Source organism: Phoxinus phoxinus (genome assembly GCF_949152265.1).
Source record: "Phoxinus phoxinus genome assembly, chromosome: 13".
Lineage (NCBI taxonomy): Eukaryota > Metazoa > Chordata > Actinopteri > Cypriniformes > Leuciscidae > Phoxinus > Phoxinus phoxinus.
In genome coordinates, this window is record NC_136888.1 from 24,067,159 (window position 1) to 24,083,085 (window position 15,927).

At 36.2% G+C, this 15,927-nt stretch overlaps 1 protein-coding gene across 5 annotated transcripts; it reads right to left on the reverse strand.

The window, feature by feature from the left end:
- Positions 1 to 770: 770 nt before the first annotated feature.
- traf3 (TNF receptor-associated factor 3) lies at positions 771 to 15,570 on the reverse strand. 5 transcript variants are annotated; one of them, XM_079633638.1, is made up of 12 exons: positions 15,122 to 15,432; positions 11,869 to 11,959; positions 7,931 to 8,187; positions 6,146 to 6,197; positions 5,866 to 5,970; positions 5,472 to 5,636; positions 4,969 to 5,049; positions 4,215 to 4,289; positions 3,726 to 3,818; positions 3,315 to 3,455; positions 2,492 to 2,675; positions 771 to 2,396 (listed from the first exon to the last, which is right to left on the reverse strand). In XM_079633638.1, the coding sequence occupies exons 3-12, from the start codon at positions 8,182 to 8,184 to the stop codon at positions 1,825 to 1,827; spliced, it is 1,722 nt and encodes a 573-aa protein (XP_079489764.1). In that variant the 5' UTR covers positions 8,185 to 8,187; positions 11,869 to 11,959; positions 15,122 to 15,432; the 3' UTR covers positions 771 to 1,824. The 5 variants fall into 5 exon arrangements, with proteins under 5 accessions (XP_079489764.1, XP_079489765.1, XP_079489763.1 ...); XM_079633639.1 differs by having other exon boundaries at positions 778 to 2,396; positions 11,869 to 11,956; positions 15,122 to 15,416; XM_079633637.1 differs by lacking the exon at positions 11,869 to 11,959 and having other exon boundaries at positions 778 to 2,396; positions 15,122 to 15,570.
- Positions 15,571 to 15,927: the final 357 nt, after the last annotated feature.

Consider the following 15,927-nt stretch of genomic DNA (forward strand, 5'->3'; position numbering starts at 1 on the left):
CGGCGCACTTTTTGTTCCAAAGTGACTGATATTCTGCGCTATATTAGCTGAACAGACCAAGTGCTCCCGTCCCGATACGAGTGCAGCCAGGCTTGTGCATTTACGTCATCTAGTGGTAAGCAATGAACATAGCATTTTATTTTATCAGAGATTAAATGGCAACTAGGGACATAAATTCACCAGCAAAATGCCACTGAAAGTGTCAAAAAATGCCCAAGATATTAAAAAAATGTGGACGATTTTTAAAACCTGTTTTTTATGTTATCTAACGTTTTCGTAAAATATTTTATTCTATCTATTCAAAATAAAAAGAGAACAAGAGTCATGTCACAAAAATGCCACCTGCTCCTTAATAGAAATATATTTTTGGCGCGGATTACAGTACATGTTAAAATGGGCGTGGTTTGGGCTGCCCGGTTGTTATCCCTAATTGGTCAGCTAGGATGGGTGTACATAATCATTTTTTATTAACTTTTTAAAACAGTTAATTTCTAAATCAAATGTTATCAAGGTTTCTTAATGTCATTAGTCAGGTTTAAATGATTGCTTAAGACCTCTAATGTAATGTAATTTTCTTAATAGTATCATCAGTTGATAAGACTTAATTAAAAAAACAAAAACATTTCATGTACCGTAATAGTATTAGTTTAGAAGAAAAACACTTTGAAATTGATACCATTTCTAGCAAGAGATTTGCCTGATTACAGAAATAGTCAGGTAAGTTTCAGTTCTCTTGTATATCATCTTGATGCATCCATAACAACAGAATTCAGAATGTTTTTCAACAATTTTATATTGATATATTTATACATATATTACACATTCAAACAATACTTGTGCAAAAACCATCCCTACCATGAAAAATGATCTGGATTATTATATGTGTCTCTGGCAGCATGGCTGGAGGCATAAAGGCATTATTTCAGACTGTTTTAAAAAATAAAATACAAAACACAAAAGGACAATAGATTCGGATGCATAGCATCTATTAATTAGAACATTACAAAAAATAATGTGTCAAAGTGGTAAACGTAGGGAAGGTTAAGTCATGTAAGAATAGGTTTTACATGCATAAAAACTGAGGTTTTGCTTTTTGACAATGAAACCCTTGCAGGTTCACTGTTTAGTGCCAATGTAGTCCTTCATGAATGCTCCATAGTCAGGTCCTTTATATCTACTACACAGAAACACGTCCACCCCTGCCCTCACCAACACGACTTTTTAGTCACAAAACTCCTCTCCATATTAACTGTTCTCAAAACACCACCACAATACAACAGATGTCAGCTCAAGTACTTATTTGCATATTGTACAAAACCACCAAAAAACCACCAAATACTAAACCAAACATGAAGGGTTACCTTGCAGACCTAAAAACCAATTTGAGAGATGACCTTTAGCCTCAAACGCATTCATTCGCACTGAAGGCTAACACAATTGACGAGTGTAAACAGCTTTTTGTTTCACTTTGGGCTGGATGTTAGTCAACCAACACATCATTCGCTTCCATTTCTCCTTGTCTTGTAGATCCAGAGACATTAACATTCTCTTGCTTGATTAGAGTTGACGTATTACTCTTCACTTCAGCGTATATGTGGTTGACATGGGAGATTTCGCTTGCTCAAACCTCCTCTTAAAGGCTGTAACTAAAGGCCCAGCAAGGCACTGTTGTTTCCCGAAGAGCGCACCAACGCACGAGCACAAGCTGACGGCTCGGACTGTTATAAATCCAAACCTGTCCTGGGTTCTTCCTCTCTCAAGTGAAGTCTTGGCTTGGAGGGCTGCGTGACTCGATATTAGCTGAACCCAATGAAGACGCAAGATTCAAGGGTCCGGGAGGTCAGAGGTGTCTACAGTCACTTTGATGAAGATGGTATCGTCTTTGATGTAGGTTCCATTCTCCAGGACAGTCTGAGCCACGAAGAGCGGACAGCCTGAGGCGATGTTCATTTCACCAGTGGGCCGGCGAAAGCTACTGCTACTGGGGTCCGGTTTGAAGGCGTCACCTAAGTGTTTCCGTGCCGGCCCCTGGTCCATTAGCATTAATGTTACTTTCTGTTTAAATGGCCAAGGCAGCAAGGCGTCGTATTCCCCACGCATGACCACGAAGAAGAGCGAGAGATGCGTGCCTTTACCCATTCCATCCCCATTCAGATAAACGCGGGCACACATCTTGTAGCCGAAATAGCCCGTGTAGAAGGGCTGGCTGTAGAGCGAGAGGGTTTTGGAGGCCACGGCTTCCTGTTTCCGCCTTTTGTAGTCACGGATCTTCCAAATGAGGGTACCGTTGAAGCTGGCCGTCTCTAGCACCTGCAGCTTCAGGTCCATCTCCGCCAGCCGGATGTCATGGACACTCATCATGTCATCGTGACGTGAGAGCTGCTGCTCTAAGGAGCCTGATGACAGTATCGAAAAGTGTTAACTGAAATCATCACGGTTGTACAATAGATTGTGATAAAAAGTTGAGGCATATATATTGAGGCATTCTTACCCAGGGTGTGAGAACCAGAACTGGAACCAACACGACCCGAGTCGAGAGAAGATACAACTGAACGCATGCTCTCCACAGACCCTCTCAGAGCCTCCACCTCATCCCTCATAGCTCGCAGTGGACGAAGCTCCCGCAGCTCCATCTCGACCTCAAGCAGTTTCTCTGAGTGAGCGCTCATCAACATCTACACACATGAACACGTATAGAGAACGGTTTAAAAAGGGGGCTTTTATCAAAGGTTCTAATGTCATAGCCGGGTTTCTGGTACTTTAAGATTTGACTTTCTAATAAAAAATATCTTAATGCACTTATTTTGCAGATGAAAATAGCAATAATAACGTAACTGCAATGTATGCATATTGAACAAATTGTATACAATTTACATTGTACATACAGGTACACTACCATTCAAAAGTTTAGGGTTGTAGTAATATTGTGAAATGTTATTATAATTTAAAATAAAATGTTTCCATTTTTTATAAAATGTAATATATTCACTAATTTAATTATTGACATAGAAATGTTATGTTTCTTTAATTGTTCAAAATAATAATATATTATTATTATTATATTATTATAATAATAAAATAAAGAATAATTTCCAGGTTTAAATTACATTTTGAATCCCATATTTTCAGTGTGGTCTCAGACTTTGAGCCAACTGTAGAAGACATGTTATAAAGCACTGAATTATAAAAGCATGTGTGTCAGACAGAGGTATTACACAGTACAGCCTCACTTTATACAAAGTAGAAGTTATTTTTATCTTCACCAAGTGACTCAAAAAAAGAAAAGAAAACCACTGCTTGGTGACAGCTCTCACCTGCATGCTGACTAGCTTCTGCTCAAGCTGCCTGTTCTTCTCTCTCATCTCCTCATACTGCGTTTCTACCTCCGCAAGACGACTGCTGAGGCTGGGCAGAACTTTATAGCGCTCCATCAGCTCGCTCTTAATGTCCTCGACCTACACAGAGAGATTAATTAGTGTATATGCATGAAGGAAATATGAACAAGAAAAAGCATATTAATTTTCACACCGAAAACTGATGTTACTAAAAGATTTCTGAAATGTTAAACACTGTAACTAAATATATATATATAATATATATATATATATATATATATATATATATATTATATAAATATATAATAAAAAAGTGTCTATATATATATATAAATATAAAGAAATCAAATTTAATATAAAGTTTTTAAAAAGCTGCGTTGACTGTTATACCTTGGCCTCTAGTGTGGTGTTCCTGACTGTCATCATTCTCAGATGCTCAGATGCAAAACTGGACTCATGTTCTCTCATCTCTTGATTCAGCCCCTTTAAAATAATTACAACCATATTATTAGTCTAGACTGCAAAGAAAAAAAACAACAACAATTTCAGATATAAATGATGACTTGTATAACAACATGATAACAATAATAATAAACTGCATATTAAATTCTTAGTTTATTCCATATTTTATTATTATGTTGATATGTAAATGTGCAAATTTAAAACTGTTTAAACCTGTTAATACTCCCCAACTGTAAAATGTAATTTTATATATATATATATATATATATATATATATATATATATATATATATTCTCTCTCAACCACACACTTTACATTTCGAAGTTATCATCAAAATTGAAGTACTGCTAGTGTTAGTACATTTCAAATGTCATTTAATATCAATATCTGGTCAAGTAACAGAGACTGAAAGTCACCTTATAGGTGCAACCGTAGCGAATGAAGGAGCAGGTCACCTGGGCCTTTGGACAGTCATGCTGGTGACTGGACAGCTATAGGAGACAAATACATCTTATAAATACATCACAATTCATCTGCCTTCACCCTTATTTACAACTCAAATAATTTGGTAGCATTACATAAGCTTTCATTTGTTAACAACATTACTTAGCACAAACTAACAACGGACAACACTTCTACAGCATTTATTCATCTTAGCTAACGTTAATTTCAACATTTACCAAGATCAAATGTTGTATTTGTTAACTTTAGTTAATGCACTGGGGACTAACATTAACCGAGGCTAAAAAAAAAAAAAGGTAACACTTTATTTTACAGTGTCCTTGTTACATGTTACATGTATTTACCATAGTAATAACAGTAAATTATGCATAATTACATGCAACTAACCCTAAACCAAATCCTAATCCTACCCTACCCCTATAGTAAGTACATGTAGTTAATTAATATTACTCAGTACTTAAATATATAATTACAATGTAACAATGACACCTTAAAATAAAGTGTAACCAAAAATTTTTTTGTTCATTATTAGTAAATTTTTTTGTTCATTATTAGTCCATGTTAGTTATAACAATAGACCTCACTGTAAAATGTTACCATAATTGTTCATGCTTTAACAAACAAACACACACACACACACACACACACACACACACACACACACACGTTAGTAAATCAAAAGTAATGCTCAGTGCACTCCAAGCCTACCTCACTTCTTAGAATGGAAGAAAACGAGCAGTGATTAGGGCATGCTACAGGAAATGCAGGACAGACTGTTTCTTTGTGTTTCTGTAAAGAGAGACGGCTGTTAGACTGAAATGCGCTAAAAATATATACTGTATGCTGCACACTTTCAAGATTCAAGATGCTCATGATTAAAGTGGAGTAATAATGACAGGATTAACCAGGCGGAGAAACAGAAAGCATTCTTGAAGTGAAAACTCGCATCAATCATTCTCTAAATGACAGTCAACATAACGGGAGATTCCCCTAAGTTCCTTGTACAAATGTGAAACTTAAAGGTCATGGGACATTAATGACAGAACACAAGGGGAATACTTCTCATAGAGGAACTGAGATGTCCACTAATTCCAATCCAGGAAAAAAACTCAATGACAACCGAAAAAAGATTTCATGAATTTCTAAGTACTTTCCATTCGATTTCAGGTCCTTTTTATGGGAACTGGGGGATTTTGGGCAATGTGCGTTACCTGTAACTCAGTGAGGGCCATCTTGTGATTGCAGAATTCACAGGTCATCTCTCTGTGTTTGCATTTGCGGCTCAAATGCTCGGGCATGTCTTTCCTCATCATCTTCTCCTTACATTTTCCCAAGGGGCACGGCACCTCATAGTACGGACAAACTTCCAAGTGGTCCTGTTTAAAAGAGAGAGACCAATCTGAATTCTGTGGCCTAACTTTGCCTAAAAGTCTCTACATAAACATAACTTTCATGGCGCTTAAACTATAAATAAAACTAGACTCCCCATTCTCGCACTTATAAAAAGTCTAGGCTCACATTTCTCTGCGCTCGAGGCAGGTTCTAGTCGGGAGGAATTTACCATACAATATGTAGACTATTGTGTCTAAGAATCATATGACTTACCATGACCCGCTGTAAACTTATTTGTTCTGTACATCCATTTTTCTCACTTCGGCAGTAGACCTTCAGAGCCATAATTTCCCTATTGCAGCAAACATCCCGGAATATCTGACATCAAATGAAAAACAAACAGGCATCCGTTACATGGCCTGTATTATAAGAGAGATATTTTGAGTGCTGCCTGTTATATGGCCCACATCACTTTCACTTGGAGCTGTGAGAGTGAGATTTAATATGTAACGGAGTGGGTGTGTCCTCGTAGGTTTTGGCTTCACTTTCTTACCTTATCTTCAAAGAGTGGTTCTAGATCAGCTGGACACACTGGGTTAGGCTTACTGAAAAAAAAAAAGTTAGATCCAACTGTAAGCAAATTGTATCCGTAGTCAAATGACCTACATTCAGAAATAAAAAATGCCGGGAATACCCCAAGATTATTTCGCAATGCTCCCCTATTGTCCACAACGATATTCGTCCCATGACTTTCCAGTTGTTTGTGATTTACTGGATAAGGATTAAGGATAAGAACTGTTTAAATATATATATAGAAAAAAATAGTTTTAGAATTGTATTCATTTATATGACTTGCAGGTCTAAAAACTTCACTTTAAAAATAAGGTTACCTTATCTATTCAGGTTTTTAAGACAGTAGAAACCATGGTTCTTCAAAGAAAGAAAAATCCGTTGTTGATCAGTTTTGTTAACTAAAATAAGAAATATCTGAATTTTTATCTTTTTTTTTTAGCTGATTTTAATGTTTGTTATGTCTTATTTTAAATAATTTGTTATCTTGGAAGATTTCTGGTGGAGATGCCCTGATTAAGATCATATTTAGCAACATTACCATAGTAAAAGCCAAGTGTAAATACACCCGATAAACATTGTGGTGTGATTTGAATTACTGAAATAACATTTGGAGGAGGTAAGGGATGTATTCTGCTCACACAATGTGAAAATAACCTTGCAATTTTGGCTTCTGATTTGTCACATGACCTCTCAAGAATCATTCCACTGAACTATACTTACAATATCTTGTTTCTCTCTCAATAAAACACACAACGTCCTCTCTGCCTATTTAAAACACTTTAAAGGGGTGGTATAATGCTCTTTTCACAAGATGTAAAATAAATCTCTGATGTCCCCAGAGTGTGTAAGTGGAGTTTTAGCTCAAAATACCCCACAGATATTTTTATATAGCATGTTAAAGTTGCCACTTTTTGAGGGTGTGCAGAAACGCACAGTTTTTGTGTCTGTCCCCTTTAATGCAAATGAGCTGCTGCTCCCAGCACAGGGGGCGGAGCTACAACAGCTTGTTCTTAGCAGCTTTGATTACCTCACACAGACATGCACTGAAAATTTCTAAAACTTTCACAGCCTTTTATGTTCAAACCGGAGTCAGTAAGATGGAGAGACTCAAGAAGAAGTGACAGCATCAACATTTCTGAATGGTTAGTTGATGAATTCATGTAGCTTATGTGTAGTTATCTTCTAGTCATTGACTAGCATATTCTGTTTTGATAATCTATAAATCGTGTTCCAGGGGCGGGGTTTATGTCAATTTTAGGGTTGGTGATATCACTAACCAGGGAGGAATGTCATATAGTCCCTACAAGCCGTTTGTTGTAGTCCTTAAAAAATATTTTAAAATTAAGAAAATATCTCCCTTTGCTTTGAACTTTGAGCGTCGTAACTTTGCAGAAGTTGTTTATGCGCAAACAGCAACATTTCTCACTAACTTAGAAAAGTGAAATCATAATCAACCCCCCCTTTAAATAACACATCACACATCTAGAATAACTGACGTTAATGTTTTGGTAAAAGCAAACTCCAATGCAAAAAAAAGTGGCATTTTCCATTTTGTTCAGGTAAGTGCTATCTATATCGTCCGAGACGCACTGAAATGGAAGGTGTAAATGCAATCCAAATAAAGAATATACGGACACTATCTGAATAGGAAATATGTTGGAAATAAATGATCAGGAATTGCTTGGATTTTTCTTTGGCATGCGATAGCTTTCTTATTATAACAGCAGAGCATTCGTATAAACCTCACTAATGAACCGTCGCCCACCTGAGCAGGTCTGTGATGCAGCTCTCGCAGAAGCGATGTCCGCACTCAGTTTGCCGAGGTATACAGAGCACTAGCCTGCAGGCCTCACAGCAATACTTGGGCTCAGGTGTCATGACAAAACGGTCCCTGAAGCCTCCATGCAGGGGCAAGAAGCTCGGCTCGGGCCTGGGCCGCTGGGCCATGGAGGGCATAGCAAGAGATGGCGGACGCTGCTGCAGGGCAATCTGCTGTTCCACATTACGCCCTGCGGACATGACCTGAAGAGAAACAAACAGATTAGGGTCTAACTCTACACCCATGGCATGTACATGAGAAAATTTCAATGCTGAATGTCTTCGTTACATGAAAAGTTCACAATAACTTGAAAAAATAGGAAAACAGATGTATCCAAACAGACTCAAAAAAATGAGTCTACTGTCATCTTCGGCACATTAAATTATTTTCTTGTCCAGATTGAAGCTGTCAGGAATTCCGTATTGTCTGGGAAACATTATTGAAACTAAAACGGAATAGGCTGTTGTCTGATTGGGTCCAGACCCCCTTGTCAGACACCAATTTGTGGCCGCCTCGCTGCCATTGTTCAAGAACACAACACAAGTGCTGTTAAGTGTTTAGTGGGAATACTGTTCCGATCTTATTGATTCAGAAGAGTTTGATGGATTTAAGGTGCGACTACCTGAGGCCCCCAAAAGCATTTGGACACTTAAGAAGCACTTAAAATGTCAACAATATATCAAGCCAAGTGACATCTGCAAACAAATGACGCTTGACTTTCAGTAGTCTAACTTCACTCTTGTAATTACTTTTACTGGTCCCAAGGTGATTTTAGTGGATGAATGAGTCAGTTCCTCTCAAGCTCATACAGGTGTCCTAGTAGAAGAATCATCAATGTAGTTCTTCACATTAGCTGGGGACATTAGCTTTGCCGACAAATGTAAATGAACTAAATGAAAAAAAAATATATATATATATATGTATGGGTGAAAGGGAGAGAAATGTATTAATGAATACTTTTATTCAGCAAGGATGCATGAAACTGATCAAAATTCACAGTATACACATTAGAAAAAAAGATCACTATTTTCAGAAAAATATTAATCAGCAAAACTGTTTTCAACATTGATAATAAATAAAAGTTTATTGTACACCAATCAGTATAATATAATAATGTGACACTGAAGACTGGAGTACTGATGCTGAAAATTCAGCTTTGCCATCACTGGAATAAATTACATTTTACAAATATTACAGTTTTTACAGCATTTTTGGTCAAATAAATACAGCCTTGGTGAGCATAAGAAACTTCTTTTTTTTTTTTTAAACCATTGAATGGCAGTGTACATAAAAATACTTATTTTTTTGGATGGACCAAAAACACAAATCTGGTCAATACTGATAAGTTTATAAGTAATATTAAGAATAAAAATCAGTTACATCCCACTTTGTATTCATGTATCACTGTACTACAATTAATTATTATTCTATGAATAATCATCAATTATATTTAAAAAATTTAATTCTATTGATTTTTCTATCAATATAATTCAAAGCAGTAGGCCATTTATGAATCTTCCAATCTGAGACACACAAAACACTCTTATAAAATGATGTCAGCATTGTCATTTCATAATTACTTATGAAAAACATGACGGCACAGTAAGCAGTGACTGAATCATCTTGACTATACGAGTAGGCTAAGTGATGAAGGTGTCGTCGGACACGTTAACCTCTTAAACGTCGCCTGGCATCACAACAGCTTGACTTCTGCTTCTCAACCTGTTTCACATCTCCAGCCAAGGCTAGATAGATCAAAGTTAGTCATCTCCTCTTCCATTTTCATCTGCTAATGCCTGCCATTGAAGCGATGCTTTAACATTGTGCTTACATTGCCACATCAACAGCTCCTGACCGGCAGCTCTCAGGCTGGGAAATCCCTTCATAACAAGCATAGCTCTCTAGCTCTAATAATATCTCCCCTATGAACCAGCCACACATTAACCACGCATGCAGGAAGGTCCCGGCTCCGTTGCTGAACACTGCTAGAATTCCTTTAAGCAGAGGACACCACAGTTATTCCACAAGAGTGACTGGTCCCCACCGCACATGCCTCTTCTCCAGTACAGAGGCTTTAAGACACAAAAGGAAATTTGAAGTATTTATGGTGCATTTTTATGAATGCGAGTAAACCTCGTAAACATATTTTGACTTGGGAAATTAAAGCTCAGTCATAGAGGAGTCGAAACAGTTCGGCCTAGCACATAGAGAAAAAACAACTGCTCTTGATGAGGATGACAAAACATTATTTTTGTAGTTTGGCAAGGCATTTTCACAGTTAGGGATCTGAATAAACTACTAACACCAAGTAGCAAACTTCAGGATGTAACTCTTTCTGCAAAATGTTCTATTTTTCTAACCAATCAGCTTCATGATGTATGCCTGGTGAACAACAAAATGGCTGAAAAATACCATAAATGTACAAATCCAGCTTCCTTTTTGCAATGATGCACCAAATTTGTTTTGTATAAATTCAGCATGTTTCTCCTTTAGTGGCGCACTCTTTGTCCCTCCATATAAGACCAAACATACTTTTATAATCTTTATTTAATAAATAATTTTTAAATAATACAATTTTTTTTAAATAATAATAATATATATAGACAAAAGTACACATTGTGTGTGTGTGTGTATATATATATATATATAGGCCTATATATATACAGTATATATAATATTATAAATAGCCTATATATACACAGTATATAAAAATACTAATCATTAATGCAATATATTTAAATAAATAAGGTCAATCAAATATTTAGTAGAGCATATACTTATATAGGGCTGTCAATAAATCAAAAAAATAATCGTAATTAAATCACAACCTTATCGTGAAATTAAGCACAGCATTTATCTTGTTTAACACAGTAAACCTTAAGATTCTGAAGGGTGATTCTTACAAAAATTTATTTTCAGGCAAGCTTTTTTCAATAAATGTAGTAATAAATGTATGCACACCGAAGTACACACGAAAAACAATAGGCTACATTACAGATTTTTTTTACAGTGTCTGTGCATAAATAAAATGTGCGATCTAACAGTGCGTTTTTTTTAAAGGTCAATAAATGTATGATGTTTTCAAAGTCAGTGAGTAATGTTGAGTGAGGCGTTAGATAATCATTATCTCAATATTGACCAAAATAATCGTGATTGTAATTTTTTCCATTAGAGCAGCTTTACCAGCAAACAACCAGAATATGCTAGAGACCATATAGCAACATAACCTTAATACAACTTTTTGGACAGGCAAACACCACTCACATTTTCTTCAAATGATTAAAGGTTTGCCCAGATAAATAGCTTTTGGGGGGAAGATGACAGCCATGTGGGATGCTCACACACTCTCTCTTACACACACACACACACACACACTCGCACGCACTCACGCACACAGTCACACCCATCAAATTATTCACACTCTCAGCAAGAAATGTTAAATCCCATCTGACGTACATCACGTTACAGCCTTAGTGATGGGTGTTTCACAAACACACTACATGGCTCAACATGCCTTTTGTAAAATGACAACAATAGCACAACTTATTCCAGTACTATTCTTACTGGACAAACACTGTGACTGAAAAAAAAAGAAATCCAGAGTCACCCATGAAAACAAAAGTGAATAATCCCAATAGTTTTGTTGTAACTTTGAATGGACCTTGTCCCTGATTCTGTTTCTGTTTTACTTAAGGTACAGGTATTTCCCTACCTTTATCTCTCGTCTCACGCCGCACTACGCTGCAGTCAAAAATAAAACCACCTACAATTTAGGATAAAACTGTCCCTGAAATAATCCACAAACTCTGAGAGAGAGAAAAATGCTCAACTATGCAAACAAACGAAAGAAATATTCAAACGAGAACAAATAAAAATCCACGTACTGGTAGCTGACCAGAGCGTGCAGTTCTCTAGGGATTTCCAGGAATATTTAAGGGGCTTTTCCATTTGCTGGCTCATCCCTCTCTGTCACTGCTGACAAAACACATACACACCCATTCACACACACAAACATAAACAGCCATTAAGGCAAAAAGTCGGTAGGCAGCTGCTAGTAAACTATGGTTTATGCAAGGAATTATGTGACCTTATTCAAATGTTTAAAAAAAACTAAATTATTTGTTAATTGTATGAGCAAAAATTCATATTCCACGCAAAAGTTAGGGGTGAGTCATTTTTGTTTATGTATTTGAAAGTAGCCTCCCTTATGCTCACCAATGCTGCATTTATTTGATCAAAAGTACAGTAAAAACTAGTAACATTGTGAAAAATTATTATAAAGTAAAATTTATCTGTTGTATTTTAAAATGTAATTTACTAAAGTGGCGGCAGAGCTGAATTTTCAGCATCATTCCTCCAGTCTTCAGTGTCACATGATCCTTCAGAAATCATTAAAATGCTGATTTGGTGCTCAAGAAACATTTCTTAATATTTTCAATGCTAAAAACTGCTTTGTTTTTTTTTGTGTGGAAACCCTGATCCATTTTTAGGATTCCTTGAGTAAAAATATCAAAAGAACAATTGATTTCAAATGGAAATATTTTGTAAAATTACAAAAGCTTTATACTACTTTCGATCAATTTATCGAGTCCTTGTAGAATTAAAGAATTTATTTATTTAAAAAGGTATCTTACTGACCCTAAACTATTAAACCGTAAATGTGTTGTACAACACAGTTAAACAACATGAAATTGTGACCAAGAATGTTTAAATTGCTTTTTTTTTCACTCAATGAATGAACCGTTTAGCATTTCCCTTTATGGAGTCATTCAGATTTGGAATGACTGGATGAAGAGTAAATGAGGAAACGTGAACTATTCCTTTAACACTATAATTTAGATAGACGGGTCCCAAAAAACCATGATAAACGACAAAACTATGTCAGTGCATTTATAGTTAACGTAATAAAACGGTTCAAAATAAAACACGCCACTGAAAAAAACAAGAACGAAAATGACAAGACTAAGAAATGCAAGCATCCGTGTAATAAAGAACATAATACCAGAGAAAGCTGCAGGTGAAAAGCGTAACACAATACATTTCAGACTGTTAGTTTAGAGCTGTGAAGCGTCAAGGTAATACGGATTCTTTGAATGTATTTGCGCTGCAGGAGATCTCATAACAAAAATGAAAGAGAACTAAGAAGGGGAATATCACCTCTTTCTGGCCTGACCTTTTATAGAGGAAGGCATGACTACTATAGGTCATTTACAGGAATAAAACACCATTTCAGATCATGTGAACATATGATGAAGGTGTGATGGGTTAAAAGTAATGGGGTTGCTTTGTGTGAAAACGCAAAGGAAGAAGTCAGGCTTATGTCATCTTCTCAGCCACCTTCTGCTTTTCAGAAAAGAGCCTGCTCCAACTTTTGTTGAAATCAAACCCCAAATGCATGTTCCCTGTAGTGTATCACAACACTTTACTGTGTTATTCTGAGAGTGAAACTAAGCCGGATTCAAACGGTCTCGGTTTTGATCTGCACACAGCAGCACATGTTGGACTGTTTTAGATTTTCAAACTGGCTTTTTTTCATCAGCGGATTTGAATCGAGATTATATTTTCACTTTCTTCTTCACTTTTTATTACATTTGATATATTCTTCAAGGTAATAATATTATTATGTTACAGTCACAATTCGTAACCAGAACTTGTGGCAAAATCCACTAGTGCACAACTTTCAACATAGTTACTTTGTTTTTAGCATTAAATAGAACTTACAACTCTTACAAGATCTAAATTTACACAGCGGTGTTTCAAAGGTTTGGGGTCGGCAAGTTTTTTTCTGAAAGAAATGAATGCTTTACTCATCAAGGATGTATTAAATTTATCAAAAGTGACAGTAAAGACATTTATAATGCTAGAAAAGACTCAAATACTTTTCTTTTGAATTTCCCATTCGAAGAATCCTGAAAAAAAAGTCTCACCTGATAAATTGAGCAGCACAGCCGTTTTCAATATTGATAATAAGAAATGCTTTTTGAACACCAAATCAGCATATGATTTCTAAAGGATCATGTGACACTGAAGACTGGAGTAATGGCTGCTGAAAATTCAGCTTGTAAAATATATTCGAACATAATACAGTTATTTTAAAGTGTAATAATATTTAAATGTTTTTGATCAAATAAATGCAGCCTTGGTGAGTGTAAGAGACTTCTTTCAAAAACATTAAAAGATTTTACCGACCCCAAACATTTGAACGGCAGTGTACAGATGGTTATTATTATTAGTTGACACTATTTATATACACGCTTATTATTAGAATCAAAATACTGCGTTTTATGTTTGGATGCTTTTGTTTTTGGTAGTTAACACTGTGCAAAAAAAGCATACATAAAACAATTACTAATGATCAGTTCAAAATAGGTTACCTGACTACCGGTATATTCTATAAATCTATATTAGTATACTAAATTTGTGTCAGAAGAATTGAGTTTAAAAGTCATACTGCTAAAAAAATTATATATTTCTGATTAAAATATGATATGTAAGACAGCAGTACACCCAGTCTCATAAACTGCATCCAACAGTGGAATACAGTATGCCATCATGGTTTTTTCCATCTCAGTAGCGTACAGGCCTAAATCATGCAAGAATTTTGCAAGTTAGGTATTGCCCCCAAGGAATAAGACCACAGAAGATTAAAGAGCAGAAAAAAAAACTTAAAAGATCACACTGTATGAATGTTATATAGGCTTAAGTTTATAAACCATACCCTCTTTCTATACAACAAAGCCTATACAAAACATATGTGGAATTTATAGACCCTTAACTTTAAAATCATCTCATTGATGATCATAATAAAAGCAGAGTAAAAAGTAGGCTACACTACACATGCAAAGGTGAGATCATCTTCATCTACTATGGATTTGGAAAACAGCTGTACAGGATTAAACCTGTTAACATATTGATATGTTTCACAACTTGAAGAATCGGAGCCCAAAAGAGCCCGTATTTGTCCTGGAGACGTTTAAGAGAGCAGGTGAACATCTCCGATCAAAGCAGGACACACTTAATCACTGTAACGTAGGTGAGCCCATAGACTTTGGGTTTGCCTGATCTTACCTTTCACTAACATGAGCAAACGTTACATGTCATTTTACATATGGATCTGTGAAATAGCCATCCACTTACATGAATCAGTTGATCAACGATCTCGTCCGATGATCCAACCGTGTTTCTCTGAAGAATTTCACGAATGGAGCCACAGATGGTCCGCTCATATGACAGACACACCGAGACAAACAACGTCCAAATTTACGCGGCCACGGCTCCGTCCTCGCTTCTCAAACAGGCAACAACGGCCATAGGATCAAAACGGGTCATTTTGACTTCGGAATGTTCCAAAAACGGCTCGGTTGAGGTACACGAATAGGTAGAGAAGCCGCCACTGTGGCAGTGTGCTGTTGATATCAAGCCTAGTAACTGGAAAGCCCCCTTGGTCTGACTTCCTCAGGAAATCCCCGTCATGAAAAAAATTGGTTGTAAAAGGACGCCATAGAGAAAGAACTGACTGTGCTGTGGCGTCTGGCCGCTGGGTGGCGCCAGAGCTCATTCCAATCCGCAATACAATCGCTTTCACTTCAGCGGCTCTGTCTGGAGCCTTTTCCACGTGTTTCTACTAGCCAGGTGATGAATTGTGAAATGCTTTTGTTACATTACTGTTCAAAATGACTGACATATCAAGTTAAGTTAGAATCTAACCTAGGCTATAATTTAATTACTAAAAGGCTATTTTTCCTACCAGTAGCCTAACCCAAAAATGTATTTTGCCCTGATGTAGTTCACTGTATTATTCATGTGTTTATAACTATTAAAATCTGTATAAATTCAAGGCAAGTTTTATCCTTTTAATTACATCAAAGTTATTATTACAATATTTTTTATATATATATATATATATAGAATTGAGCAAATTCCTGCTTTACCTGTTGTGATAG